At 46.7% G+C, this 27,489-nt stretch overlaps 2 protein-coding genes across 3 annotated transcripts in view; one reads left to right on the top strand and one right to left on the bottom strand.

Annotated features, from left to right (window-relative positions):
* LOC132222891 (zinc finger protein 260-like) overlaps nt 1–27,489 on the bottom strand; it is a 66,157-nt gene that overhangs the window by 17,578 nt on the left and 21,090 nt on the right. The gene's annotated exons all lie outside the window — the stretch shown is intronic.
* LOC132222893 (zinc finger protein 501-like) lies at nt 14,097–23,464 on the top strand. 2 transcript variants are annotated; one of them, XM_059678247.1, is made up of 3 exons: nt 14,097–14,384; nt 19,797–19,920; nt 20,873–23,464. In XM_059678247.1, the coding sequence occupies exons 1-3, from the start codon at nt 14,382–14,384 to the stop codon at nt 22,279–22,281; spliced, it is 1,536 nt and encodes a 511-aa protein (XP_059534230.1). In that variant the 5' UTR covers nt 14,097–14,381; the 3' UTR covers nt 22,282–23,464. The 2 variants fall into 2 exon arrangements, with proteins under 2 accessions (XP_059534230.1, XP_059534231.1); XM_059678248.1 differs by lacking the exon at nt 19,797–19,920.

Raw genomic sequence — 27,489 nt, 5'->3', positions numbered from 1 at the left:
TCATGTCTCTGAATCTATTTTTGTTCATCAATTTATGCTGTTCATCATATCTGACAAATGATGAGGTCATGTGATACTGGTTCTTTTCCTGGTCAGAGCACATACATGGGTTGCAGGCTTAATTTCCAGTGTGGGGTGGGAAGGTGTAGGAGGCAGTTTATCAGTGATTTTCTCTCATCATTGATGTTTTTATCTCTCCTTCTCCCTTCCACTCTTTAAAATGAATAAAAAATATTTTAATAAATTATATACATACTAGAGGCCAGATGCATGAAAATTCATGCAAGAATGGGCCTTCCTTCCCTGGCTGCTGGCACCACCTTCACTCCAGCCTGGAGCCGCCTTTCTGCCTTCACATGCTGACCAGAGGCCAGAGCGGCTGGGGGTGTCCTGCACCACCCCCAGCCACTCGGCACCTGTGTATGCAAATTAACCCGCCATCTTTGTTGGGTTAATTTTCATACTCACTGCTGATTGGCTGGTGGGCATCACAAAGGTACGGTCAGTTTGCATCTTTCTCTTTTATTAGTGTAGATATGCATAGGCCATGGACATATACAATAATGTGGTGAGGGCCTAGAAGCAGTGGGGGCAGAGTAGAGGGAGAAAAAAGGGGAAGAGTATGGGAGAAATTGGGAACAACTGTAAAGGGTTAACAATAAAAAAGAATAGTGTGCACAGCTGGTGAGCTCAGTGGTGGGGTGTGGACCCATGATCCAAGATATTGCTGGTTCAATTCAAGGTCAACACACATGCCAAGTTGGGGGCTCCATCCCAGTATGGGGGATGCAGGAGGCAGCTGGTCAATGACTCTTATCATTGATATTTCTTCCTTTCCCTTTCACTCTGAAAAATCAATAAAGACATTTAAAAAATGAATAGTGTTAAGATTGACTTGAATCAACAAAAGCAAAGTGAGTGTGGGCCATCACGTTTTCTGCCAAGTCTTCTAAGCAAAGTCATGCCTTACTCTGTCTTTATAGAGGATGTCCCAGGCATAACTGTTTTAAGGAACAGGAAGCAGCCTGGAGCGGGTCTGCCTCAGCTTGGCCTGGAGTATTTGAGTTCTTGAATTTATACAGAAAAGATTTCACAACACAAGTTCAGAGATTTGATCCATATTTCTTTTCACATGGATGTATCTCTCTCTCTCTCTCTCTCTCTCTCTCTCTCTCTCGCTCGCTCTCCCATCCTCTCTCTCTCAAATCAATAAACTATTCCCCAAGAGCAAATAAAAAAAAAACTAAGGTGTTGATGTTTCAAGTACATACGGTTAAATCTAAAGCTCTCTCTCTCTCTAGAACAGTTATCATTATCATGTGAACTCCATAGAAGTCTGTCTCCTTTCATGTAAGAGGCTAAAAGAATCAATATCATGGATTTCAGAAAAAACCCTCATTATTAGTATCAGAGTCATGATCCCCACCTTGTTTTTATTTAAGCCCTAAAATCTGATGGTTTCTGATTAAAGTCATCTATTTTTTTTAACTTAGGTTAGTCTTTGAGTGATAAATATTAACTATCCCACGGGAGAAGCTGTTTCTGGGGGATTCCAACATAACTTTAGACCAGGGGTCCTCAAACTTTTTAAACAGGGGGCCAGTTCGCTGTCCCTCAGACCATTGGAGGGCCGGACTATAGTTTTAAAAAAAACTATAAACAAATTCCTATGCACACTGCACATATCTTATTCTGAAGTAAAAAAAAAACAAAACGGGAACAAATACAATATTTAAAATGAAGAACAAGTAAAGTTAAATCAACAAACTTACCAGTATTTCAATGGGAACTATGGGTCTGCTTTTGGCTAATGAGATGGTCAATGTCCGGTTCCATGTTTGTCCCTGCTCGTCGTAACATGTGATGCAAGTGTGCGTCCGTTAGTCTAGATCTGGTTGGAGCTTTCAGATGTTTCATTCTGGAAAAAGTCTGTTCACAGACATAAGTGCTGCCAAAGACAGTTGCCATTTTGAGTGCATGGTTCCTGATAGTAGGATATGTCTCAGAGGGGAGAGATGCATAGAAATGAGGAAGGCTGCTTGACTTGAATGGGTCTTTCAGAGAGTCACAATTCTGCAGTTCAGCCAGTTCCATTTGATAAATTGTATCCACATTTTCAATGTCAATAGAAAATGGGTTACAGAAAAGCTGTATGTCCTGTTCATGGAGATGAAGCTCTTTAAATCTAAATTGGAACTCCTTTTGCAACTTTTCCAGTGAATCAACACATGTTTTGTTCGGAATGCAATCAATGGTTTTTCCGCTAACAGATTTTGAGTTGTGGGGAGATGGCAGAAATTTCCCTCCTTCACTTGTTTGATGAGGAGGCCTAATTTTACTTCAAATGCTTTCACATGTGATTGCATATCACAGCTGAGCTTCCCCTTTCCTTGACGTTGCACATTGAAACTGTTGAGTAGCTCTGTTACATCTGTTAGAAAGGTGAGGTGCCATTTCCATTCTGCATCATTGAGCTCTGGTACTCTGTTTTTTGAGAGCAGAAAAGCTGTAATCTGTGGAAGTAAGTCATAAATTTGTTTCAAAACTCTCCCTTGACTCAGCCAACGGACTTCTGTGTGGTACATCTTCATAGGCAACATTTAGCTCAGACAGAAATTCCTGAAATTGTCTGTGGTTCAGTGCATTAGCTCCAATGAAGTTAACACAAGATACCACAATTTTCATAACAGAGTCCCCCTTCAGTGATTTACTACACAGCACTTGTTGGTGGATGAGGCCGTGCATGGCTGTTGGATGAGAATGGTTATGTTTGTCCATCTCTTGGTTAATGCGAGCAATTACTCCTTTCTTAGACCCCACCATGCTAGGAGCACCATCAGTTGTCACACTGGCTAGTGTAGCCCAGGCCAGCTCCAAACCATTCACAGTTTGGCAAACCTTTTCATAGATATCCTCTCCTGTAGTTGTTCCTTTGATGCTTTGCGGTGCAGCAAGCTCTTCTGTGACTTCGAGATAGTCATTCGTCCCACGAATAAAAATTAGAAGTTGTGCAGAATCACGAACATCCTTGCTTTCGTTGAGTGCCAAGGAAAAATAGGAAAGTTTTTTGCAGAGTTTTGCAAATGCTGATGCAAATTGCCTCCCATTTCTTCAGTCCTTCGTGTAATTGTAGATCCTGAAAGACTCACTATACTAAATAAATCGGCCTTCTCTGGACACATCTCTTTGGCAACAGAAAGAAGGCATTCTTTAACAAATTCTCCCTCCATGAATGGTCTGCCAGTGCACGCTATTAGCTTGGCAACTTGAAAACTTGCTCGCAGTGATGAAATATTTAGCTGCTTCTCCTTCACAAAAGTATTTTGCTGAGTTGTCAATGTATTTTTCAGTTTTGATATTTTATCTTTTCTCACTTCTCCGACCAAACAATCATATTTATCTTTATGTTGAGTTTGATAGTGTTGACGCAAATTGTATTCTTTGAACACAGACACTATATTCTGGCATATCAAACACACAGCTCTTTCCTTGTACTGCATGAAAAAGTAATCATAAATCCACTGTTCTTTGAATATCCTACACTTCGAGTCAATTTTTCTCTTTCTTGACATCATTGTTTCCTAGGGATTCCTAATTGCTATTAGTAAAATACCAATATATATATACAGTGCTACAAAAACAATATACCAACAATAACTTTGCCCACACAGAGACATACAGATTGCACTGCCCATCAGTGCAGTCTGATCAGTGCCCATCAATGCAGTCTGATCAGTGTCCATTAATGCAGCCTTCCAAGTCCACATCATTTCAGCCTCACCAGTGCCCATATTGGTGGAACTCCGGCTCAGGCTCACACTGGTGCGGTGCGGGAACCGGCACTATTATAGAGCCGGTTCCTCCACCACCTTTTCAGTTCACGCTACCCTGTGCGAACCACACTGTGATCTGTGAACTCACACAGGAATCTGATCGCATGGGTGAGAAGACCCATGCAATCAGATTCCACTGCAGGAAAAAAGAAGGCACGTATACCTTTTTTCTTCTGAATCTAATGCAAGTTCAGCCATACAAGCATATGGCTGAACTCGCACTGCTCAGAGATTGCAACAGTGTGAACCGGGGCTTACACAGCACACAACATAAAACATCATACACAACTGAATAGCAATCAAAATATAAATGCACTTACTGTCAATTAAATTGGGGTTCCTACTCCTCGGCTGTTTGCAGAGCTGGATTAAGTTCCCTTAGGGCCCTAGGCAGATTACCAGTTTAGGGCCCCCATGCGATAACACTGAGCACTGACCATTTGCATTAACACGGACCGCTGACCATGTGTGATAACACTGACCACTGACAGTTTGCATTAATACTGAGCACTGACCATTTGCATTAACACTGAGCACTGACAATTTGCATTATCACTGTGATGCAACCCCCCCTAGAAACCACCCCCAGCCAACTAACCAACTTCAAAAAAAAAAGGCTCACCTAACTTCAAAAAAAAAAGGCCCTACTAACTGCAAAATAAATAAAAAATAGACCTCCTAACTTCAAAACCAAAATAAATACTAACTTGTTCTTACCTCGGTCCTCAGGCAGCAGCAGGCCCTGCACAGGCAAGCTCGTGACTCGTCAGATCACACCCGAGACTGAGAGGAGGAGTCGGAGAGTGCGGCGCACATTCCACACATGCGCACTGCAGCCTAAACAACAGGCAGCTGCGGCAAAAACACCTGGCAGGCCGGATAAATGTTTTCCATGGGCCGCATGTGGCCCGCGGGCCATAGTTCGAGGACCCCTGCTTTAGACACTGGAGTGAGCAGAGCCCACGGTGAACTAGAAACTGTGCTTTCCCTAGTGAAACCCAGGTCTTAATGTCTATAAATATAGCCAGGGACACAGGAGGCACAAGTCAGCCAACTAGCAGTCTTTCTTAAAGCAGGGAGTTCTCTGGAGATCACATGGAGGCTGGTGTTGGGATTCAAAAGATGATTTCCTGAGGCAGATGTATTGTAAATGTCCAAGGCTCCTCATTATCTCAAATAGTATTTCTTCTATTGCATACCGTGCACCATTACTGTGTCCTCCCGCCAGTGTTTTGAAATTCTGTGGAAGCTTACCATCATCACTGTCTCCTAGTACATTTCCGTGTTATTCCTTTTCCTCTGGAGAACTATCCCTGCGGTGAGTAAACTAAAGCACCTTCCAGATACACTTTTATTCATAAATAAGCAAACATCCTTAAGCCCCTGGATTCTTTATGTGCAGTCAGGACTGTGAATTTCCCTCTGGCAATGATTTTTTCTGAAGGGGCTGCCCATCAGTCCTTCTGAAGGCAGCCTGGGCCTGGAGGCAAACTGTGAGGGCCCCTGAGGAGAAGGCCAAGTCCTGCCACAGCGCCCACAAGCCAGCCAGGACTCCCTTTCTAATGTCAGTTGTCCAAACAGCTATAGTGACCTCCTTTCATCTCCCAAATGGGGTGGGGAGGGGGGAGGGGCATGCTCCCAGCAGGCCTTCCAACTGGACTCTTCCACCCTTTCCTGGATTTTTTTCAGGGAGGCCCCCACTGACCACCACTGGCTTCTCCTTGTGCCTGAGCTCCTGTCGCCTGTCACGGCTGTCCTGTTCACTGTCTGTGGGCTGTCCTCCACTAGGACGCCAGCTCCTAAGGGAAGGGAACTCTGTCTCTCCGGAGTCTGGAACAGTTTTCTGAACAGTATTCATGTCCCCGGTCCTCACAGGTCTCAGCTGTGCCCGCCCTTAGCTGCTGCCTCTACATCCAGTCTGATTCCAATTCTCATTCCTAGAGCCTTCCCTCAGCCCACCTTCTCAAGGACCAGAGTTCAGGGTCCATCAACTCACTTCAGGAGCATGACTCACCTTCAGTGGGAACATCCCAGGCACAGCCAGGAAAGAGTGTAGCAGGGAGGGCGGCTGTGCAGGCAGTAGACCAGTCTCAGGGCGTCAGGGTGGGTGCTTACCCATGACGGAAAGAGCAGGGACACTTTCTCTAGATTGATAAATATTGGAATCTCCTTTAGTGACTACATTTCATGACACTTGCAGCCCAGCAGAGGACCATGTGTCTCAGAAGCCTGCAACCCCCTCCTGCTGGGCAGATAGGGAATCAGCCTCTGCAGAGACAGATCCCCTCCCTCCCCGGGCAGGTCAATGGCTGGAGCCTTCAATGCAGTGGACTAGGTTGGTCCTGCCTTGGTCACAAGTTTTCTTGGAGCGCATGCTGACCCCCAGTCATGACGCCCTCGGAACTCCTGCAGCCGAGCTTGCTCCATTTCCCACTCACCACGGCCCCAAAGAACAGAGAGACCACCAGCCTGGACTGTGACTGGAGAGGGCTCAGAGCCACACACATGCCCTGCACCAACTCTCCCTGGCAAATGCCCTGGGCTTTTTCCTGCCAAACCTCATGTGCCCATCTGCGACCAGCCTTGTCGCTTGAGAGGAATCTGGGCTCCTCAAACATCTGAATGTGAAATAGCCCAGTCCCAACCCCTGGCTGGAACGTGCAGAAACCACAAGGGACATGTCCTAGCTCAAAGCTTCTCCTAGCTGCTTTTCTTTTAGTCCCAGGGTCCACACTGATGGTATCATGCCCTGTGGGTCATTGTGCAGCTCAGCCTGGGTTCCCTACCTCCTACACTGACAGTGATGGCACCTCCCATACTGTTCCCTGGGTCATTGCTGGTCACCATGGGGTCCCTAGGCTGTGCTGAAGCTCACATGTGTGTGAAATGCCTGGTTGAAAATATATATATTTAAGAGAGAGAGAGAGAAACAGGGATAGAGCCACACACAGCATTTTCCCCCCATTATTTCATACCTTCTTTGGTTGATGCTTGTAATTGCTCTTAAGGGAAAAGAACTTGCAACCTTGGCTTTATCATGATGTTTCTCTGACCCACTGCGCTATTTGGCCATGGCCAGACAAATGTGGCAATTTAAGTAAAATAATCCAATAATCCCAACAATGTACCTGAGAATAGACAGATATAAAACCATCATACTGACAAATAGTGGTGGAAAGCTAGAATACGATTCATGGAATTTCCTAAGTATCTTTTTTTTACATGGATATATCTTATGTAAGTTATTTCTAAGGCAGACTGTGTTTTTGCATCGATTATTTTATATGCCGAGAATGAAACACTGATATAAGGGCAGAAAGATCTTGCTTTCAGCAATGCAGTAATGCACGAAAACACCAGAAGCATGTGTTTTAAAAATTCTTTAAATCAAATATACTTACATCAAACTTTAAGAAAGTTTAGATTCTTTTTTTCATTTTGCTTTTCCAGTTGGGTGTTTTTAGCTTCTTCGTATTTCAAATCATTGACTTAATTCTTGCGATCCTCTAGTCTGCTGTTGGATCTCTGTATAATATTCTTTATTTCAGTCAGTGTATGCTTCATTTCTAGTTGGTCCTTTATCACAACCTCGAGGGTCTCATTAGATTTCTTGTAGGTCTCATTAAGTTTATCGGCAGTTTCTAGAAAATTCTTGAAAAACCTTAAAAGTGTGGTTTTGAACTCTATATCCAGTAGTTTGCTTTCCTCCATTTCTGTCACTTGTGTCCTGTTTCTTTGTCTCCGCATTTTTATGCTTCCCTGTGTTGATAAAGTGGTTTTCTGTGCTAAGTGTCCTCTAGGGCCCAGTGGCTCAGCCTCCCCAATTGCCTGAGGAGGACACTCTTGGTGCACCCCCTTGTGGGCTTTGTGCACAGTCTTGTTGTAGTTAAGCCTTGATTGTTGTAGGTATCACTGGGAGGAATTGACCTCCAGGCCAATTGGCTATGATAATCAGCTGTGTCTGCAGTGGGAGAACTTCTGTGCTGGAGACACCCCTCCGGGTAAGACTTGCTTCAATGGGGCTTTGGTGCTCACTGAGTCTGCCCCCTGAGTGTGTCCTTTATGGTTCCATGGAGCTGCAAACTGGATGGTCCCACTCTGACCTCTGGGTGGCTCCTGGCTCCTGGATCTCTAGGGAGGTGCCAATCTAGCCTCTACCTTAGGCTATCCAGCAAAAGCCTCCCTGCAGGGCTTGGGTGGGGCGGGTCCCACGGGATAAACAGGGCGGGGCTAGCAGTTATGACTGTCTCAGAGGCTCCGCTTCTCAGTGTCTGGGCAATTGCTGCATGCCCCTCCGAGAGAAAGCTGCCCTTGAGTTCCGACTGATGCCAGACAGTCCCGCTTTTCCCGTATGAGTCTGGGTCCCCAGAGACGTGCCCGGAACTGGATCTCAGAGCCTGAGACTCCCTCCCGATTGAAAACGACAACCGCGCCCTCAGTCGCCAGCCCTCTTCGCATGTACCTCCGCACTTCTGCACTGCGCCTCCTCTGAGTCTCGGTATGCTTTTCTCTTTCCTTCTAGTTGTGGAATTTCCACTCAGCCAGCCTTCCTGTGGTTCTGGATGATGTCCGTTCTGTCTTTTAGTTGTATTTTTGAAGTGGGTGTTCGAGGCAGCAAACTCTGGTGTTTACCTATGCCGCCATCTTGGTTTCTCCAAGAAAGTTTAAAAAATGGACAATTCCCAATAATTTTATTTTATTATGAAAGTTCTTGGACATATTTGTTGCTAACGTAATGCCATATTGCAAATAAAATATAATGATGTGCTACTGAAATATCTTATCATGTTCATGTTCAGTGCCATCATTTTAGCAGTTTGCAATGGACAATGATGAGAATATTTACACCAGGAAAAGGACCAAATACTATAAACCTAGACTTCACTTAATGTATTATTCAATGTTAGACTTAAAAAAGGATACTGGAGAATGTGATTAAATGTATAAGTATATAATGCAGATTAAATGTATAAGTATATGCTACAAGTTGGCTTAAATTGAACAGAGGATAATAATTGAGAAAGACAGTTTTTCTTCCAGTATTCTAAACCTATGGTTCCATATGACAAAGAAGTCACTTGAGTCATTAAGGAATGAGTGAAATTCAAATATATATCTTAGATGCTGCACAGTCCTCCTCCTGGTTAAAATAATGAATTTATGTAAACAATATGAAAAAGATTATGAGCTGACATTATAACAAAGGAGATAGAGATAGTGTAAATAAATGTATGAAAAAATGTTCAACATAAAAAATTCTTAGGTAAATAGAATTAAAACAAAAGTGAGTTAACCCTAGACTCAATTCCAGGTGTTGTTTAAAACAATTAATAATTGCTGGTGCTGGCAGAGTTGCATAAAAACTGGATTTATTTTATACCATGGGTTTGTGGGAGGCAAAAGCAATGACCATATTGTGTCATATTTTTGCATATCTTAACGTGTGAAACATTCACCTACACAACAACAGTTTGATAAGTAAAACATATACACAAGTAGAGATAACTGAACACAAATATTCCAAGCATATCCTATATAATAAAGAGGTAATATGCAAATTGACCCTCACACCCTAGCATCACAAGATGGCCACCCCCATATTGTCACAAGATAGCCAGCAGGGGAGAACAGCTGTGGGGGGAGGGGGGAGCAGGCCTGCAGGGTAGTGCAGTTCAGGGTGATCGGACTGGCAGGGGAGCAGTTAGGTGTCAATCAGGCTGGCAGGGGAGCGGTTAGGGGGTGATCAGGCTGGCAGGCAGAAGCGGTTAGGTGAATCAGGCAGGCAGGCAAGTGGTTGGGAACCAGCAGTCCTGGATTGTAAGAAGGCAGTTGGACATCCTCTGAGGGGTCCCAGATTGGAGAGGGTGCAGCTGGGCTGAGGGACAACCCCCACCCCCCAGTGCATGAATTTTCTGCACCAGGCCTCTAGTTTATTTATAATACTCCAAACCTGGAAATAACCATAATCATAGAAAGATCAATATGCAAAGTTATTATCCATAGAACATAATACTACACACCAATCAAAAATTAACTATTCACATAAGGACAAGAGTTGAATTTCAAAATTACTGTATTGCATGAAGAAAATGACCATTTGTTAAACAACACACCTTAGAGTGCCTATAAAATTATGAAAAATATGAACTAATCTATTGTATAGGAAGGAATATCAATGACTGCATTAAGGGCTGAGGAAAACCCAGGGCGCTGTCACAGTAACAGTAATGACCAAACAGCAGGCTGCATGGGGCGACCAGGCCAGCAAGTGGGGGCAGTTAGGGGCAATCAGGTCCGCAGGTAGGTGAGCAGTTAAGAGCCAGAGGTCCCGAATTGTGAGAGGGATGTCTGACAGCTGGTTTAGGTCCAATCCCAAGGGGTTCTGGATTGGAGAGTGTGCAGGCTGGGCTGAGGAGACCCCCGCTCCATGCATGAATTTTGTATACCAGGCCTCTAGTTAATAAATAATAATACAAGAATATGCTCTGCTTTGGAAGGCATAGCATGATAGCGTAACACTCCTCTTTGTCAAATGTTGGCTTATTTTGTATTGCTGCCTTGAAAGAGAGACTGCATTACTTTGTGGTTCTAATTTGCAGTCTGGTGCCTCTTTCATTGGTGGGGTCAATGTTTTCCATGAAGAGGAGGCCTTTGCCATCACTGTGTGAACAATGTGAATTGAAGTCTCTGTTCACAGTATGTGTTACCTAATTCTCAGCAACGTTTAGGGGAAATCCTCCACACATATTGGAAAAGTGCCATGTGCCATGAGGTACAAAATTTTATATGCTGATATCATTTGTTGTAAGACTGATGTTTAGATGGAACCACAATAGTGAGTAGGAAAGACTACAGTGACTTACAATGATTTAGGAGAATTCTTCCCCACATACTGTAAAGGAGCCATGTGCCATGATGTTTGAAATTTCATAGGCTGGTGTCTCTTGTTAAGGCTCTGAGGCTTAAATGGAACTAACATTAGAACAGAAACACTGTGTTCATAGTGAGTGGGAAAGACTAGTCAGTTGGTTGAAAAGTGCTTCTTCTGAACGCTTTCCACAAATGATCAAAGATCTGTGCCTTCTGTGATGTTTGCTTATAACATTCTCAGGGCCTCCATAACTGTTTGCTGTGGCTGAGGTCATTGGCAGAAAAAATAAACACACATTCTTTTGGAGTCCTCTGGCCCATTCTAGGGTGTTCACTTCAAGGTTTCCTCAACTGTCAAGACCTCAGAGCTGAGGAAGGATAATCCTATAATCAGTCCCAGGTTGTATTTTTTGTAACCTGTCATCATTCCTGGGGATTCTGATGGCAAAAGCCGACACTGACTGCCAATATTTGCTGCCCCTGAGGTAAGACTGGTCCTCCCAGGAGATTAGGAGAGAGATGGTAGAACCCATGTAAAGTTCCCATTTTAATTTCCCAACAAGACAGGGGTATCCAGGCATTTATTTGGAAGTGCTTCTTAAGGCTTTATTAAGTATATTTGTAAGTGAAATGCAACAAAATGCACTTTTTCTAATGTGTACTATGTGGTGAGCTTGGACATATGGATGCATCACATGTGAAATAAACGTATCTTTCACACATATACAGGTTAGGTCAAAAGTAGGCTTACAGATGTGAATATGCAAAACACAGAGTTTATTCTCTTTTTTAAATAAGTCTTCTATATATTTAAACTATTTTTATTGACTTTTTGAAAGAGAGGAAGGGTGAGAGAAAGAAATGGTGATAAGAAAAAGAAACATTGAACTGCTGCCTCCTGTCTCCCACCTACAAGGCATCCAGGTGGGCATGTGCCCTGACCTGGGCTGGAGCCAGTGACCTCTCAGGGCAAGGGATGGTGCCCAACCAACTGAAGTACAATGGCCAGGGAAGAGATTATTCTTGTGTTATTATTTACTAACTATTGGCCTATTGGGGGCTGGGCAGGCCTTGGGGAGGGGCTGTTGGAAGTGGGCCTGCTGGCCCCGCCCCCAAATGGGGTGAGTGAGGGGTGCCAATCAGGGCCATCAGTTTGGCGGAAGGGCCATAGGTGGTTGGCTGGCCAGCCCTGCCTCTGATTGGGGTGGAGAAGCTGATTTGGGATGGGGCCAAGTGGGGGGAGGGGTTGCAGGAGATTGGCCAGCCAGCCCCACCCCGTATTTGGGTTGGGGGGGATCAGAAGTGGGGCTGGCTGGGGGTAGGGGCTTTAGGAGGTTGGCCATATTGAGGCGTGGTGGTGATCGGGATTGGGGCTGGCCAGGGAGAGGGGCTGTGGGCTGATGAGGGTGGTGGGGGCCCATCAGGGGCATGGCTGGCTGGGGGGCGGGGCTACAGGACATTGGCCAGGCAGTCCCTCCCTGTATTGAGGTGGAGGGACAATCAAGGGTGGGGCTGGATAGGGGGAGGAGCTGCAGGAGGTTGCCTGCCAAGCCCCATCCCCTATTGGGTTGGGGGGGTGCTCTCAGGGGCTGGGGGTGCAGCTGGCCAGGGTGGGGGGTAGGGGGGAAGGGAGGGGTCATTTGGCTGGCACGCCCTGCTCATGATAAGGGGCAGGCCAGCAGGGGGAGTGGCCACAAGGTTGGCCACCAGCCCCACCCCCTGATCAGGCCAGTTTGCTGGCCACAGTGGGCATCTTAGTGACCAGTTGTTAAATCTTTATGGCCCTTATGGTAGCTGCCTTTTTATATGAATAGACTAGTGGCCCCGGTGCACAAAATTCATGCACATTAAAAGGAAATTAATTGGAGGAAATATTTTAATATTGCTATTTGCCCTTTCTCTATCATAGACGTGTCAGAGATGAAAGAGAAACAGTAAAATGTTTATGAAAATCCCCCTCCTGTCAGAGTCTGGGGTGGGCTGTGGGACCCAGAGTCAAGTCCGCATTCACCCATGCACACCTCGTAATCACGCGAGACCCAGACCCAGCTGGCCCCACCCCCATCAAGACCAGGAGGGCAGGGGTTGTGGCCTCAGGTTCCCTGGCCCCGGAACTGGGGTGGGGGGTGGTGATGGTCTCAGGTCCCCCAGCGTGTCCTCAGGTCCCCCAGCCCCGGCCCCAGTGCCGGGGCAATGGGCATGGCCTCAGGTTAACTGGCCCACCCTCAGTTCCCCCGTCCTGCTGCCAAGGCAGGCAGTACGGTCTCAGGTCCCCTGACCTGGCCTCTGTTCCCCTGGCCCTGGCGCAAGGGCACACGGGCTCGAGGGCACGATGACCATTTGCATATTGGCACTTTATTATATAGGATTGCTGACTCTATTACAGATGTTCCCAATTTCTGCCATACTCCTCCCAGCTTTTCTCCCTCTACCCTGCCCCCACTGCTTCTAGTCCCTCACTACATTATTGTCTATGTCCATGGCCTATGTACATGTATATATACTTTGTTTAAAATATTTTTGTTGATTTTAGAGAGTGGAAGGGAGAAGGAGAGATAATAACATCAATGATGAGAGAGAATTGCTGATTAGTTGCCTCATGCATGACTCCACCCCCACAAAGGGAATTGAGCCTGCAGTCCATGTATGCGCCCTGAACAGAAAAAGAAACAGATCACATGACCTCATCATTTGTGGAATATAATTCACAGCATAAATTGATGACCAAAAATAGATCCAGAAACATAAGTGTCAAACAGACTGTCAAACTTCAGAGGGAAGTCAGGGGAGGGAGGGGTTAAGGGATCAACCAAAGGACCTATATGCATTCATATACGTATAACCAATGGACACAGACACTATGGAGGGAAAGGGCATGTGCTGAGGTGTGGGAGTGGCTGGGCAGAAAAAGGAGTTATATGTAATGGTATATGTAATACTTTAAACAGTAAACAATTTACAAAATAAAAATAAAATGAAAAAAACCATAACTTTCTGGTTCATAGGTCGAGGCTCAGCCACTAAGCTACACCAGCTGGGCTACATTATTTTAAAGTTTATGAAAGTACATATATTTTTTATTGTTGATAGTATTATCGATGTCTCCCATTTCCCCCCTCTGTGTATATTCTTTGGTGGATCTCTTGCAGTCCTCCCACCTTCTTCTCCTCAGAGATCTGTCAGACTGCTCCAGTCAGCCAGGCCTCTGGTCCCACCCAGTCCCTCCCCAGGCGTCACTCTCTCTGCCACAACACCTTTATTCGCCTAAGTCAGTGGCTGGGATGATAGCACTGTCCTGAGCGGTTGAGAAAACTACATTACCCAGAAGGAACTGCACTCATGTGGGCGGTGCTAAAGGACATTTTGGTGTCTGCGCAACCGGCTTGGGCGGGACTTCCGCCTTCCACCTCCCGGTTGTCATTTTAGCTTTTTAGGTCTTTGTTCACAGACTCCCAGGCTTCAGGGCGCTGGTCGTGAGGAGGAGGCGGCCTGGGAGGCAGCGCGCCTGCCGTGCGGGGTGTGTCTGAGGCTCCCTGAGCCCCAACATCCCGAGATTGGGGTCCCCGTGCCCCCCGGACTCCTCTCTGCTCACAGCGTCCCCGCAGCCGGACCCCATTTCACCCTCCAGCCTGGGGGACCGGCCTCTCAGGTCCCGCCGCCCAGGTCCCCGCGCTCAGAATGGTGAGTCCCTCGGGGGTGACACGGGGCTGATGGGGGAAGAGGGTGAACGGCTGCAGGGCCGCCTTGTCAGGACGTGATGGGGCGACTGCGCAGGGAGGACTCGGGACCCGGGCTGTTGTGGGTGTAAAGGCAGCAGAGAGACGAGGTGAGGGTTTGCAGGAGGAGTTTTACTTTCATTCTCAGAACGCTGGGGCCATAGATGGTTGTGAAAAAAAGAGGGACATTTTCTGAGGCCGGATTCTAACTTTTCCTAACGTTGCTCAGAGGAAGGACAGACTAGAAGACAGAGGACAGGCGCTGTGGACAGGAAGGAGGAGTCCTGTAAATGATAAGGGAACTGGCAGAGTGAGCCCTGAGGACGGAGCCCTGAGATAACACAGGCATCTGGGGGGCACCTGGCCTCTGGGCTGGGCAAGGGCACTGAGCAGCCTGAGCCCATAGAGCCTGGTGGGTGCCACACTCTCAACAGGCCGATTTCTTCCCACCAATTCCTGCAGGTGCAGAATCGATTAGGTGCACGGGTTTGTGGAGCTTCTTTCAGGGCCTCACCCCCTTGTGGCCTCTGAGATTGTACAGTCCTGGGACTGTCCAGCCGCTCTTGTAGCCCTTGGACCAGCGGACTTTGAACAGACACTAAGCCCTGACATCTGAGGCCAGCAGTAGGGCTTCATGACGTGGGCCTTGTTTCTGGCAACCAGCGTAATGAGCGCGAGGTCCTCCAGACATAGGGTCCAGAATGTGCAAAGGCTTGGAGTGAGGAGTGAGCTGAATCAGGAACCTGCAGGTATATTTTTAAAAATACATGTATATTTTTATTGATATTAAATGTAGATAGGAAGGGAGAGGAAGAGAGAGAGGGAAACAGGGATGAGCAAAAAACAAGGATTGGTTGCCACTTGCACAATCTCTACTGTGGATCCAGCCCATCACCCAGGGATGTGACCTCACCAGTGCATGGGTCTATGCTCAATCAACTGAGACACGTCAGCCAGGACTGTACATCACTTTAATACAGGGAATCATGGGCAGGTTGGTAGGTCAGAAGGGACAGTGTGAGCCTGAGGACTGGCTTTCTTTATTTTTTTTTCTTTTCTGTTCATCAGATTATTTATTCACTTGATTTTTAGATTCACTTGTTGGTAGATGTGTATTTGTTGTTCATAATTTATATCTGTACCTTTTTCTTCTTCTTCCTCTTCTTAAAGGATACCTTTCAGCATTTCATTTAATACTGGTTTGGTGGTGATGAACTCCTTTAGCTTTTCCTTATCTGTGAAGCTCTTTATCTGACCTTTGATTCTGAATGATAGCTTTGCTGGATAAAGTAATCTTGGTTGTAGGTTCTTGGCATTCGTCACTTTGAATATTTCTTGCCACTCCCTTCTGGCCTGCAAAGTTTCTGTTGAGAAATGAGCTGACAGTCGTATGGGTACGCCCTTGTAGGTAACTGACTTTTTTTGTCTTGCTGCTTTTAAGATTCTCTCTTTGTCTTTTGCTCTTGGCATTTTAATTATGATGTGTCTTGGTGTGGTCCTCTTTGGATTCCTTTTGTTTGGGGTTCTCTGCGCTTCCCGGACCTGTAAGACTATTTCTTTCACCAGGTGGGGGAAGTTTTCTGTCATTATTTCTTCAAATAGGTTTTCAGTATCTTGCTCTCTCTCTTCTTCTGGCACCCCCATAATTCGGATGTTGGTACACTTGAAGTTGTCCCAGAGGCTCCTTACACTATCTTCATATTTTAGGATTATTTTTTCTTTTTTCTTTTCTGGTTGGATATTTTTTGCTTCTTCGTATTTCAAATCTTTGACTTGATTCTTGCGATCCTCTAGTCTGTGGTTGGAAGTCTGTATAATGTTTTTTATTTCGGTCAGTGTATACTTAATTTCTAGTTGGTCCTTTTTCACAACCCCGAGGGTCTCACTAAACTTATTGAGGATCTCACTAAATTTATCGGCAGTCTCACTAGATTTCTTGAGGGTCTTACTAAATTTATCGGCAGTTTCTAGAAAGTTCTTGAAAAACCTTATAAGTGTGGTTTTGAACTCTATATCCAGTAGTTTGCTTTCCTCCATTTCTGTCATTTGTGATCTGTTTCTTTGTCTCGGCATTTTTTATGCTTCCCTGTGTTGATGGAGTGGCTTTCTGTGCTAGGTGTCCTATCGGGCCCAGTGGCTCAGCCTCCCCAATTACCTGAGGTGGACACTCTTGGTGCACCCCTTTGTGGGCTTTGTGCACAGTCTTGTTGTAGTTAAGCCTTGATTGTTGTAGGTATCACTGGGAGTAATTGACCTCCAGGCCAATTGTCTGTGAGAATCAGCTGTGCCTGCAGTGGGAGAACTTCTGTGCTGCAGACACCCTTCTGGGGCAAGACTTGCTTCATGGGGCTTTGGTGCTCACTGAGTCTGCCTCCTGAGTGTTTCCCTTATGGATCTGAGGAGTTGTAATCTGGATGGTCCCATTCTGACCACTGGGTACACTGGCTCTTGGATCTCTAAGGAGGTGCTAATTTAGCCTCTGCCTGAGGCTACCTAGCAGGAGCTCAGCTGTAAAGGAATGTAAGCTGCAGTTGGTTACGTAATTTTCAGATTGCAAAGGGCCAGGCCTTTCATATGCAAAAGCCGGTGCAGAGCTTGGGTGGGGCGAGGTCGCAGGGGGTCAAAAGGGCGGAGCAAGCAGCTATGGCTGCTCCTCAGTCCTGTCCTAAGAGGTCCTGCTTCTCAGTGTTCTGGTAATTGCTGCAAGCACCTCTGAGAGAAAGCTGCCCTCGAAGTCCGACCGATGCCAGACAGTCTACCTCTCCCCGTATGAGTCTGGATCCCCAGAGACTCACCCGGAACTGGAGTTCAGAGCAGTCAGGAGCTTGAGACTCCCTCCAGATTGAAAAAGACAATCGTGTCCTCAGCTGCCAGCCCTTTCCACATGTGCCTCCATACCTCTGCACTTTACTTCTGCACCTCCTCTGAGTCTCAGTATGCTTTTCTCTTTTCTTCTAGTTGTAGAATTTCCACTCAGCCAGCCTTCCTGTGGTTCTGGATGATGTCTGTTTTATCTTTTAGTTGTAGTTTTGAAGTGGTTGTGTGAGACAGCAATTTCCGGTGTTTACCTATGCCGCCATCTTGGTTTCTCAGGACTGCCTTTCTTGCTGGGCCGCTGTTTGTGGGAGGTGGCTGTCACAACACAGCATAGGGACAGAAGTTTTCATGTAGAGTGTGGGGGAGAGATAATCGTTTTGCAGTGGTGAAGGCCTTTAAAGGATGAGTGGACCTGAGATTAATTAGAGGCCAAAGAGTAATTCAAACAAGATGAGACTAGGGCTGGTACATAAAATTTCTAAACTCTCACCAGGATTTTGTTGTGACCCTTGGTGTGTCTTGGCTGTGGGAGTTGCAGTCAGTCTTGTACATTAGCTAAGAGGCTTGAGTGGTCATCTGTGAGACTCAGTGGGCATGCTGCAGAGGGCCATCAGGGCTGGGACTTGAGTCAAGGTTAAGGGAGAGATGTTGGCTGTGACTAGTGAAGGGAAATCAAGTGCAACATAGCAGGAGATGGGCTATGGATATCTGAGATCTGATTGTTGTTCTTAATAGTTGAGGTTGAAGAAAAAAAACAGTCAAGGAGAGAGGCCTACATAGCAAGACACAAGACTGCCTCTATGAGTGAGGACTATCAGAGTCTGGTCAGTGCTTGATCCTGTTTCAATTTGGCAACCCTCCTCTGGAGCACACATGCTGAGTAATAAGTAAAAGGCCGGGAGATGAGTATGGGGCTGGGGCTGTGGGAGTGCAGGTTTGAGAGAGGTGTGGTAGAAAGAGTGATGTGCACTTGGAGAGGGAATGTGAATTCATGGCCACAGAGCCATGACATTGACATAAGAGTGAATGAAGGAAGAGTGTATTTCTGGTGATGCCTGGGTGTAACAAGAAAGTGAATTTTAGGATAATTGCCTGTAAAGAGGGGTGTGCTACATTCTAGGTTAAGAGCTTAGGTGCTGTTTAACTAACCACCTGCCTTTTGTTGTTGGGAGTGACACACTGGTTGATGGGAATGAGGTAGCATTCATCAGTGTTACCCAGGCTGGTAAATCTCCACTGGCATGGGTAAGGGTGAAGGGTAAGAGAGAACGAGATTATGGAGATGGTGAACTATAATTTTGGAAAAGAAGGTGATTAGGATAAAATTCATCCACGCCTCCGCATGTTTGCATCAGTTTGAAGTTGTGCCTCTGGGAATGAAGCTGTGTGAGAGAAGTGGTGTTTGAAGAACTATGTGCAGCAGATGGTGAAAAGTGATGGCCTCAGCACCTTGGGATTAGGGCAGCCGTGGGCAAACTACAGCCCGCGGGCCGGACCCCGTTTGAAATGAATAAAACTAAAAAAAAAAGACCGTACCCTTTTATGTAATGATGTTTACTTTGAATTTATATTTGTTCACACAAACACTCCATCCATGCTTTTGTTCCGGCCCTCCGGTCCAGTTTAAGAACCCATTGTGGCCCTCGAGTCAAAAAGTTTGCCCACCCCTGGATTAGGGTCAAGAGGGTGAATTGTGATGCCACATTTTTGGTTTCTTAGAGCCGTGGTCGGTAAACTGTGGCTCGAGAGCCACATTCAGCTCTTTGGCCCTTGAATGTGGCTCTTCCACAAAATACCACGTGGGGGCGTGCATGTACAGTGTGATTGAAACTTCATGGCCCATGCCCACAAGTCGGTTTTTGGCCTGGGCGAGTCTATTTTGAAGAAGTACTGTTGATAGTTGGCTCTGTTGACTAATGAGTTTGCCGACCACTGAGATAGATGAAACAAGTATACAAGACGAGTGTGGATGGGAGAGTTGGAAGGTGTTGACCTCAGCGAACGTACCTCAATCAGATTGAGGATGTTTTTAGCAGAGGCCAGCTTAGGAGTACCCTAATTAAGTTAATAACAATGTACCTACCTATATAGTTTAAGTTTAAAAAATTCGGCTCTCAAAAGAAATTTCAATCGTTGTACTGTTGATATTTGGCTCTGTTGACTAATGTGTTTGCTGACCACTGTCTTAGAGGAATAGTTGGAGGGACCACAATGCTATTTCCTGAGAAAACAGTATCAAATCACTCACACTCTCTTTATGGACAACATCCCTCTCTAACCTATGCTTTTGACACCCACTGTATTTATAAGAGGCAGTGTGGCATACATGGGAGGTCCAGAACTCAGGTATCTTCTATCTGCTCAACTGCCTTAATTGTTGTGGGAAGAAAAATATCAACAGGAAAATAAGAAGACAGTGCCTTTCATTGGATGAAGGCCTGGTATTTAGTCTGATGTGAAGAGTATAAAGAGCAGATGGGTGTGGAGGGTGGGGATTATGACAAACTTATAATCTAAGGAGTGAATCTGATCATGGGCTGTACTGTCCCCATTATGACAGGATATGAACTTTGAGGACGTGGCCATTGCCTTCTCTCAGGAGGAGTGGGGGATCCTTGATGAGGCTCAGAGACGTCTGTACTGTGATGTGATGCTGGAAGTTTTTGCACTTGTATCATCTCTAGGTAAGACCTTCACATTCTCCCAGTGTCCTGAGGTGATGACCTCTCTTCCTTTATTCCTCAGCCGTAGCTTTCTCTCTCCCACAGCCAGAACATGGCCTCTGCTAATGTCCCCCACTGTCCTGTCAAATGTGTTGTGGCTGCCAGGGATAAGCTGGATGGGGAGCCCTGAGTAAAGGACTCCATGAACATCCCTAACACCCATAACCTCAAAAAGTGCAGGAAGTGTTAGGGAGTCAGGAGTCTTGCAGTGAGCTTAATGGGTCCCAGCTTGCACTTTCTCTTCATGGGAGGCTGACAGTGTCCGCATACATTGCTTCCATTTCTGCACTCTTTCTCTAGGTAAAGGTTCTTTGTGGCAGCCTGTGCCATGTTATGGTCTTTACCTACATGAACCATGGGCTGTTCTTGTAAGGCCCCCATTCAGATGTTTGTAATATTTTCTTCCCTGAATACTATAGGAAGCTGTATTGCTCTGGCCCAGTGGTGACTGCTCATTTCTGTATCACCTGTTCCTCTGCATCGGTGCCTCTGCATTATTCTGCAACATTATTCTTGCACATGAGTTATGAAGTGCACATAAGTGCTAATTACCAGCTATTCCATTATTGAATTTTACTTGGAGTAAGACGGAGCCAATGTCTTGCACAGCTCACCCTGGTCCCCAGCAGATAACCCATGCTAAATGCTGTTGGTTGAAGTATTAGCTGGAAATCCATATTCTCCTCCATGTGGTGCTTGCCATGTTTGTGTCATATTTCTGCTGAGGCCTCCCTGTGTTGTGATCTCCATTAACCCAGAAAGTCACAAGAGTCTCTTATTAATCCTTCCTGCACATCACTTATTTTCAGACATTTTCATGGGAGCAGTGTGTGATGTGTAACACACTTTTGCAATGGGAAGTTCCCCTGTCACACATTCAACAGTCATTTCCTCACCATTTCTCACTTTTCAGGTTGTTGGCATAAAATGGAAGATGAGGAGGCCTGTTCTGATCAGAGTGTATCTATACAAGGAGAGTCAAAGGTCAGGGCTTCTAAGACAGCTCCAGCCACCCAGAAGATTCCTCTGTGTAAGCAGTGTTTCTTTGTGTTAAAAGATATTTTACACTTGACTGGGTCACATGCAGCATACTTTGAGCAGAAAGCCTTCTGTAGTGACGCATGTGTTGGAGACTTCTGTTTCAGTGCAAACCCTCACCAGCAGCAGAGGAATGAATGTGGAGACGAGTCCTGGAAAGAAGCTATGGACAGGGCCTCCTTTGTGAGCAGGTGCAGCTTCTCCTTATCTTCAGTGCCTTCAGCCAGCAGGGAGGTTGGGGAAGACTTGCAGTACAACTCACAGCTTCCCCAGCACCAGGCCACTCTCAACACTGAGGAGCTCCACTGTGGCAGTGAGATTTCACAGGAATTGCTTGATGCAAGAAGTCATCACCAGTGGGGTGAATGTGAAAACGCTGCCAGCCACAACCTGAAAGTTGTTCAATGTCAGGGTGTGTGTTCTGGGGAACTGATTTGTGAGTGTAACAAATGTAGGAAAGTGTTTAGACGAAACTTGAATGTCATTCGACATAAGAGAGTTCACACTGAAGAAAAGCGATATGGGTGTGATGAATGTGGGAAGTTCTTCAGAAAAAGACCCGCACTCATTAAACACCAGAGAGTTCACACTGGGGGGAAGCCATATGAGTGCAGACATTGTAGGAAGTTTTTCAGTTATAAGTCTACCCTCAAACAACACAACAAATTTCACATAGGAGAAAGGCCATATAAGTGTAGAGAATGTGGGGTATCCTTTCGTCAAAGGCCTCACCTCAATGTACACCTCAGAGTTCACACTGGAGAGAAGCCATATGAGTGTACAGAATGTGGAAAGTCCTTTTGTCTAAGGGCTAACCTCGCTAGACACCTCAGAGTTCACACTGGAGAGAAGCTGTATGAGTGTAGCGAATGTGGGATGTCCTTTCCTCGAAGATATCACCTCACTGGGCACCTCAAAGTTCACACTGGAGGGAAGCCATATCCATATGAGTGTAGAGAATGTGGGATGTCCTTCCGTCTAAGGGCTCACCTCACTATACACCTCAGAGTTCACACTGGAGAGAATCCGTATGCGTGTAGAGAATGTGGGATGTCCTTTTGTGAAAGGGATCACCTCATTGAACACCAGACTGTTCACACTGGAGAGAAGCCATATGAGTGTAGAGAATGTGGGATGTCCTTTCGTCGAAGGGCTCATCTCACTGATCACCTCAGAGTTCACACTGGAGGGAAGCCGTATGAATGTACTGAATGTGGAAAGTCTTTTACCCAAAAAAATAGTCTTATTAAACATCTGAGAGTTCACACTGGAGAGAAGTGTTAAATGTGCGGGGAATGTTTTATTTTATTCACTTAGAATAACAACACTGATGGCGACTCTTTGGGACCTATTTTCCTGAATTTAAACCCCTTTTTAATGGAACATACACTCTGCTAGATTCCTCATAAGTTTCTGGTACAAGTGAGGCTTGACGGAGGTGCATTGCACTTGGTAAGATGCCCAGAACAAAGACCTGATTGATTTGTGGCTGAAGAGATTTTGAGAAAGCTAATCCCTATTTTGTAAAACTACTGTTTGGAATTCTCTGCCATTCTTTAGATGGTCTCTTATTCTAAAAAAAATAACCTTGCTTTCTAGCCTGCTTTAGCCTGCTTGAATAATGAGGAAGATAAACTTAGCTGTCTGACCTTGTAGGCCAGAGACTAGATACACCCATACTCTCAATGCCATGCCAGGTGTATTTTTTAATTGGATAGAACTGTGTGGTTTTCAAGGCCACCAGCGAGATAACCACTAAGCACACATAGGGTTGGCTCTTTAATAAAAAGGGAAGTTCTGCTTGTAGCGCTGCTTAGAATTTGAATTCATTTCCTCTAAGCCCACTGCGGTGAATAAAGTGTGACTCCAAACTCTCTGAGCATTGCTTGATTTATTCTGCTTATCTGTAACAATTTCCCCTCTACCACCTGGCTCACCTGAAGAGTGTGTATCAGTCCCAACCCCTGCATGCTCAGGGGAAAGGTATTCTGTGTTCTCACTTGTTCTTGAGAACATTATGATTACTCCAGCTCTTGACACGATCTTCATTCATTTCTCTCTGATGAGGTAATGCACCTGGGTTCATCAAGGGCACCCGTCCTCAGCTAATAGGTGCTGCCTCTTTCACAGACATGTGGTTCGTACATTATGCTGTGATGAATTGTTCCAGGTTCTAATTCACCAACCTGCAAACTGCTTGCTGTCCTCTGTTCTGGTTTATGATCTTTTAGTAAAGATGTTTTTTTCTTTTGTACCTTTACTTTATTATATTCACTTCCAGGGTTGATTTTCAAGCACGATTGTGATCTGTCATCATGTAGAGTTAACAGATATTGTGTGGATCCAAAACTTTCTGTGCTTTAGGAGGGATAGCATAACGCAAGAAAATAATTCCTTGACCAATATTGGTCATATTGCATTGCTGCTAAGGCCTTGAAATAAAGACTGTGTGACTTTGTGGTTCTAACCTGCAGATTTGATCCTTGCCCCTATGGGGCTATGTAGAAGGCATCTATTTTTTTTTTCTCTCAGTCTCTCTCTTCCTGTCCCCCTTCCCTTGCACTCTGTATAAAAATCAGTAGAAAAATATCCTTAGGTGAGGATTACCAAAAAAACCCAAGCATCCACTCTGGTGCCCTGAGATGGGGCCTCTGCCTGCACCGCCCTCCTTTGCTCACTCTTTCCTGCCTTTTCCTGGGATGTTCCCACCGCAGCTGGGCTCACTGTGCCCTTCCCAGGGTGTGGCAGAGAGGAGGCCCAGGCAAGGCTCTGGGAGGGATTGGGGTTCTGTGTCTGCCAGAGATGTGCTGGCCAGGGCTCTTCTGTCTCCATCCAGTGGTCCCTCCAGCCTGCTCCTCCCCACCCCCAGGCACCTGGCCTGCTATAAATGAACCTACTGTGGGAGAATCCCCCTGATGCTTTGGGCCTCCAAATCAGTTCACCTTTAGAAAATCCTGCCTCCAGCCAACCCACTCACACCTCAGGCCCACTGGTGTTTGAGTCAATTTTTTTCATTTTAGGGATTATTTTACAGTTTAATTTTTTTAAAATATAGCACGCCACTCCCCCACCCCATTGCACAGCCGGTCCTGGAGGTAGCATGGGTTCTCCAGGATATGGTGCTGTGTGTTTTCAATGGTGAGAACATTCTGCAATACAAGTGTTTCCAGAAGGAGACACAATATAACTCCACATTCAGAGGATGAGTTGTGGTTGGCGTGCCCCTCCCTAAGTTTTGCCTGTGCATGGAAGACCTGCAATGAGGGGATAGTTCCTGGGTTCTGGGGAATAGTGTGCTGCTGGGGTGTGTGGTTGAGGGGGCAGAGCGGTTGGGTGCCTGTGAACGTGTTTCTGCCAGCTCATGGGCCAGGTTCCTTGAGTGGGGAGCTAAGGGAAGGCTGTAGGGATGAGAACTTGAATCAGGCTGGATGAGGGTCAGCAGCCATGGGTGGGCATAGGACACATAAAGACTGAGGCTGTGGATACTGTTGAGCCCAACTGTTTCAGACGCCCCAAATACAGTCCCCTGTCCTTGGGAACTGGCATCTAGTGGAGGACAGTACAAATAGACCAGGATACCTGTGACAGGTGACAGCAGCTATGGGGGGAGGTGAAACCAGCGTTGGTCAGTGGGGTCTTCACTGAGGAAGTCTGGGAAGGGGTGGCAGGCTCCAGGTGGGAGCCTGCAGGGAGCATGCCCTGTGCATTTGTGAGTTGTAGGAGGGGTCACTCTGGCTGGTTTTAACAGCAAAGATCAGAAAGTGGTAAAAAAAATAAATAAATAAAAAATAAATGGTTGCCGAATAGGCACAGGTTTGTGCATCTCGTCCTGAGCCAGACTGGAAATACAATTAAATCGAAGAACATCCGCCTGGTATTAACAAATTACATGCAGCTGAGCAGACAGTGTACAAGGAAGGGCAGAGGACGCCTGGAGAACGGCAAGAACTGGGAAGTGGGCTTAAGAGGGACAGCCAGCCAGTGGGCCCAGAGGGTGAGGAGAAAGCTGCGTTTTACCAAAGCTGTCTCCTTTCATGACGTGGGTAACATCCAACTGTGTAAGGAAAAGCCGCAGGGCAGCTGGCTGCCAGGGAAACTGGACCAAAGGCAAAAGCCCCAAAAGGCTGCCCCGTGAAAGGAGGCCCATCTCAGCAGCCCTCCTACGTTGCATCCTAGAGTGCGTGGGGGTTCTGCAGGGACACAGAGGCACCCTTATTGCTCCCCTTCTACTCTGACCAAACAAGAGAGGAGCAAAGGGAAGGCCAAATTTTGTAGGCATGTCTTTTGTGCAGCTTTGCCAGAAAACAGCAATTGAACACTGCTGAGTGCACCTGTCCCCACCCCTACTCCAATCCCTCCACCCACTCCCAGGTTCCCACAGAGGAAAGCTGAACTTCACACAGAGGGCAAGGGAACAGCAGGTGAGGCCCCACCCCATGCACAGGTGGAATGCGTGGCCACTCCCCTCCCCACTCTGATGCCGCCTGCCCCGGGGTGGGGTGCACACAGCCAGGAAGGGGCATTTGCACAGCTGGCCAGACAGGAAGCACAGGAAGTGCTGACGTAAACACTTAGAGAGACCGTTTAGAAAGAAATCTGGTTCTCGGGCTGTGGCCAAACTGTCTTCTGGCCCCAAATCCCTTTGCCATTTTCCACTAATATATTGAGGTGACAAAGAGGGGTCAGTGCACCAGTGGTCACTCCTGAGAGAAGGGGGCGCTTGGTGTAATAAGGGAGGGATGAGCCAGGAAGGCACAACTTTTACCAGAATTTTAAAACAACAAACAAACAAACAAACAAGATTAAAACACCTCTTTTCTTCAAGGCTATCAAGGTTGTAGTGTAGAGGGGGCATGTAACAGGAAACGAGGAGCCCTAGCCAGTTTGGCTCAGTGGACAGAGCGTCAGCCTGCGGAATGAAGGGTCCCGGGTTCGATTCCGGTCAGGGGCATGTACCTTGGTTGCTGGCACATCCCCAGTAGGAAGTGTGCAAGAGGCAGCTGATCGATGTTTCTCTCTCATCGATGTTTCTAAATCTCTATCCCTCTCCCTTCCTCTCTGTAAAAAATCATAAAAATAAAAGATGCAGAGGAAACGAGGTACAAATCCAATGAGGAGGACAGATCCGCCCTGATTTTTCCCAGTGGTTCTCCATCTGTGTTGCTCCTGGTGCGTCTGCAACCAGGCGACCCCCTTGTACCAGGATGACAAGCAGCGCTGACACGACTTCCGTCCTGGAGGGCCTCAGTGCTGGGCTCCCACTGAAAACTTTGCTCAGGGTACCTCTCATTTTCCTCTGGGGAGGGGTTTCTTACTGTTCATACCAGGTGGAAGGCTCACTGTGCTGTTTCCTAGACATTCACAGCAAAGCGGTTCAGAAAGAACATTTAATGTGACCGTTAGAGCAAGAGAAATGGAGTAACAGGAAAGTGAGTCACATGGAGGGAAAGGGCACATGACTGCATTACTCCCCAGGATGTTGTTTCTGGGGTGTAATGTGGCTTAACCAAGGCAAGGGCACTACTTCTAACTTTAAATTCCCGGCCTTTGGACATTTCAGGAAGAGAGCCTTTGTCCCCTTGCATACACCCACTGAGGCGATTTTCCCCTGGCCTCACCGACATACTGGAACTGGACAGTAATGCTGGCTGGCAAAATTAACACACGTTCCACGAAGACATCTGTCATGTTTTCCAGACGGTATTTCCTGGGTGGAAGGTTGAAGAAATTTCACGTCATCTTCAGACCATCAGTGCGTAATAATTTCCCAATATTATTAATATTTGTGTCCTTTCTGGGTGTGACAGTGATAATTCGTGCATTTAAAGTGTGAACTGTAACAGGAAGTAGACCTGCACATTGGGGAGCGCTTTGAGATTGAGTGACGTTTGCCAGGCGCCATGAGGCTGCTGGCCACACACCGCACAGGGCGCAGCGCCCGTAAGCGCACCCAGTCTGTTCCCCCAGAGGAGGCCTGGGCTGCCGGGGCCATGCGAGCAAACTGGCTACAGAAAGAGGCCCCGAGACGCATACAGGTTCTCCTGGGGCCCCCGAGCCGCTGTGCTCAGCCCTTGGAGGGAAGACACCTGCTGCCGCACCCTGAGGCCGCGGAAGGCTAAGGCTCCACGGATCCGCTCCTGGCGGAGGTCGGACGCCTGCTGCTGCAGGTTGAGCCGCTCCTCGCGGGGGACTCCCGGGTCACCGCTGAGCTCCGGGCACAGCCTGTTCCAGAACCCGAGCCCTTCCGGCCGCACCCACAGACACCCGCCCGACAGCATCAGCACCCGGGTCCCCTGAGCCAGCGCCCAGGGCACCAGGAGATTTGTAAGTTCCCCGTGTGAGTGTAATAAACCGTGTGATCCCAGCTGCATTGCTGTCTCTGCAGTGTATTCCTCCGGCGGTTCTTGTACCGCTAAGTGGAAAGGAAGTAATAAGCCCTCGAGCCTGAGTGCCCCCTAGAGGAGCCTCCGCGGTGCAAGACCACTTGCAGTC

This window comes from Myotis daubentonii, chromosome 21 (assembly GCF_963259705.1).
Source record: "Myotis daubentonii chromosome 21, mMyoDau2.1, whole genome shotgun sequence".
In the NCBI taxonomy this organism is placed as follows: Eukaryota; Metazoa; Chordata; class Mammalia; order Chiroptera; family Vespertilionidae; genus Myotis; species Myotis daubentonii.
The sequence above is the reverse complement of the archived record's forward strand: the minus strand, read 5'-3'. Positions and strand labels throughout refer to the sequence as shown.

Coding starts and splice junctions, on each gene's coding strand:
- LOC132222893 (XM_059678247.1), top strand. Junction 19,921..20,872: donor TGCACTTGTATCATCTCTAG/GTAAGACCTTCA, acceptor CTCACTTTTCAG/GTTGTTGGCATAAAATGGAA.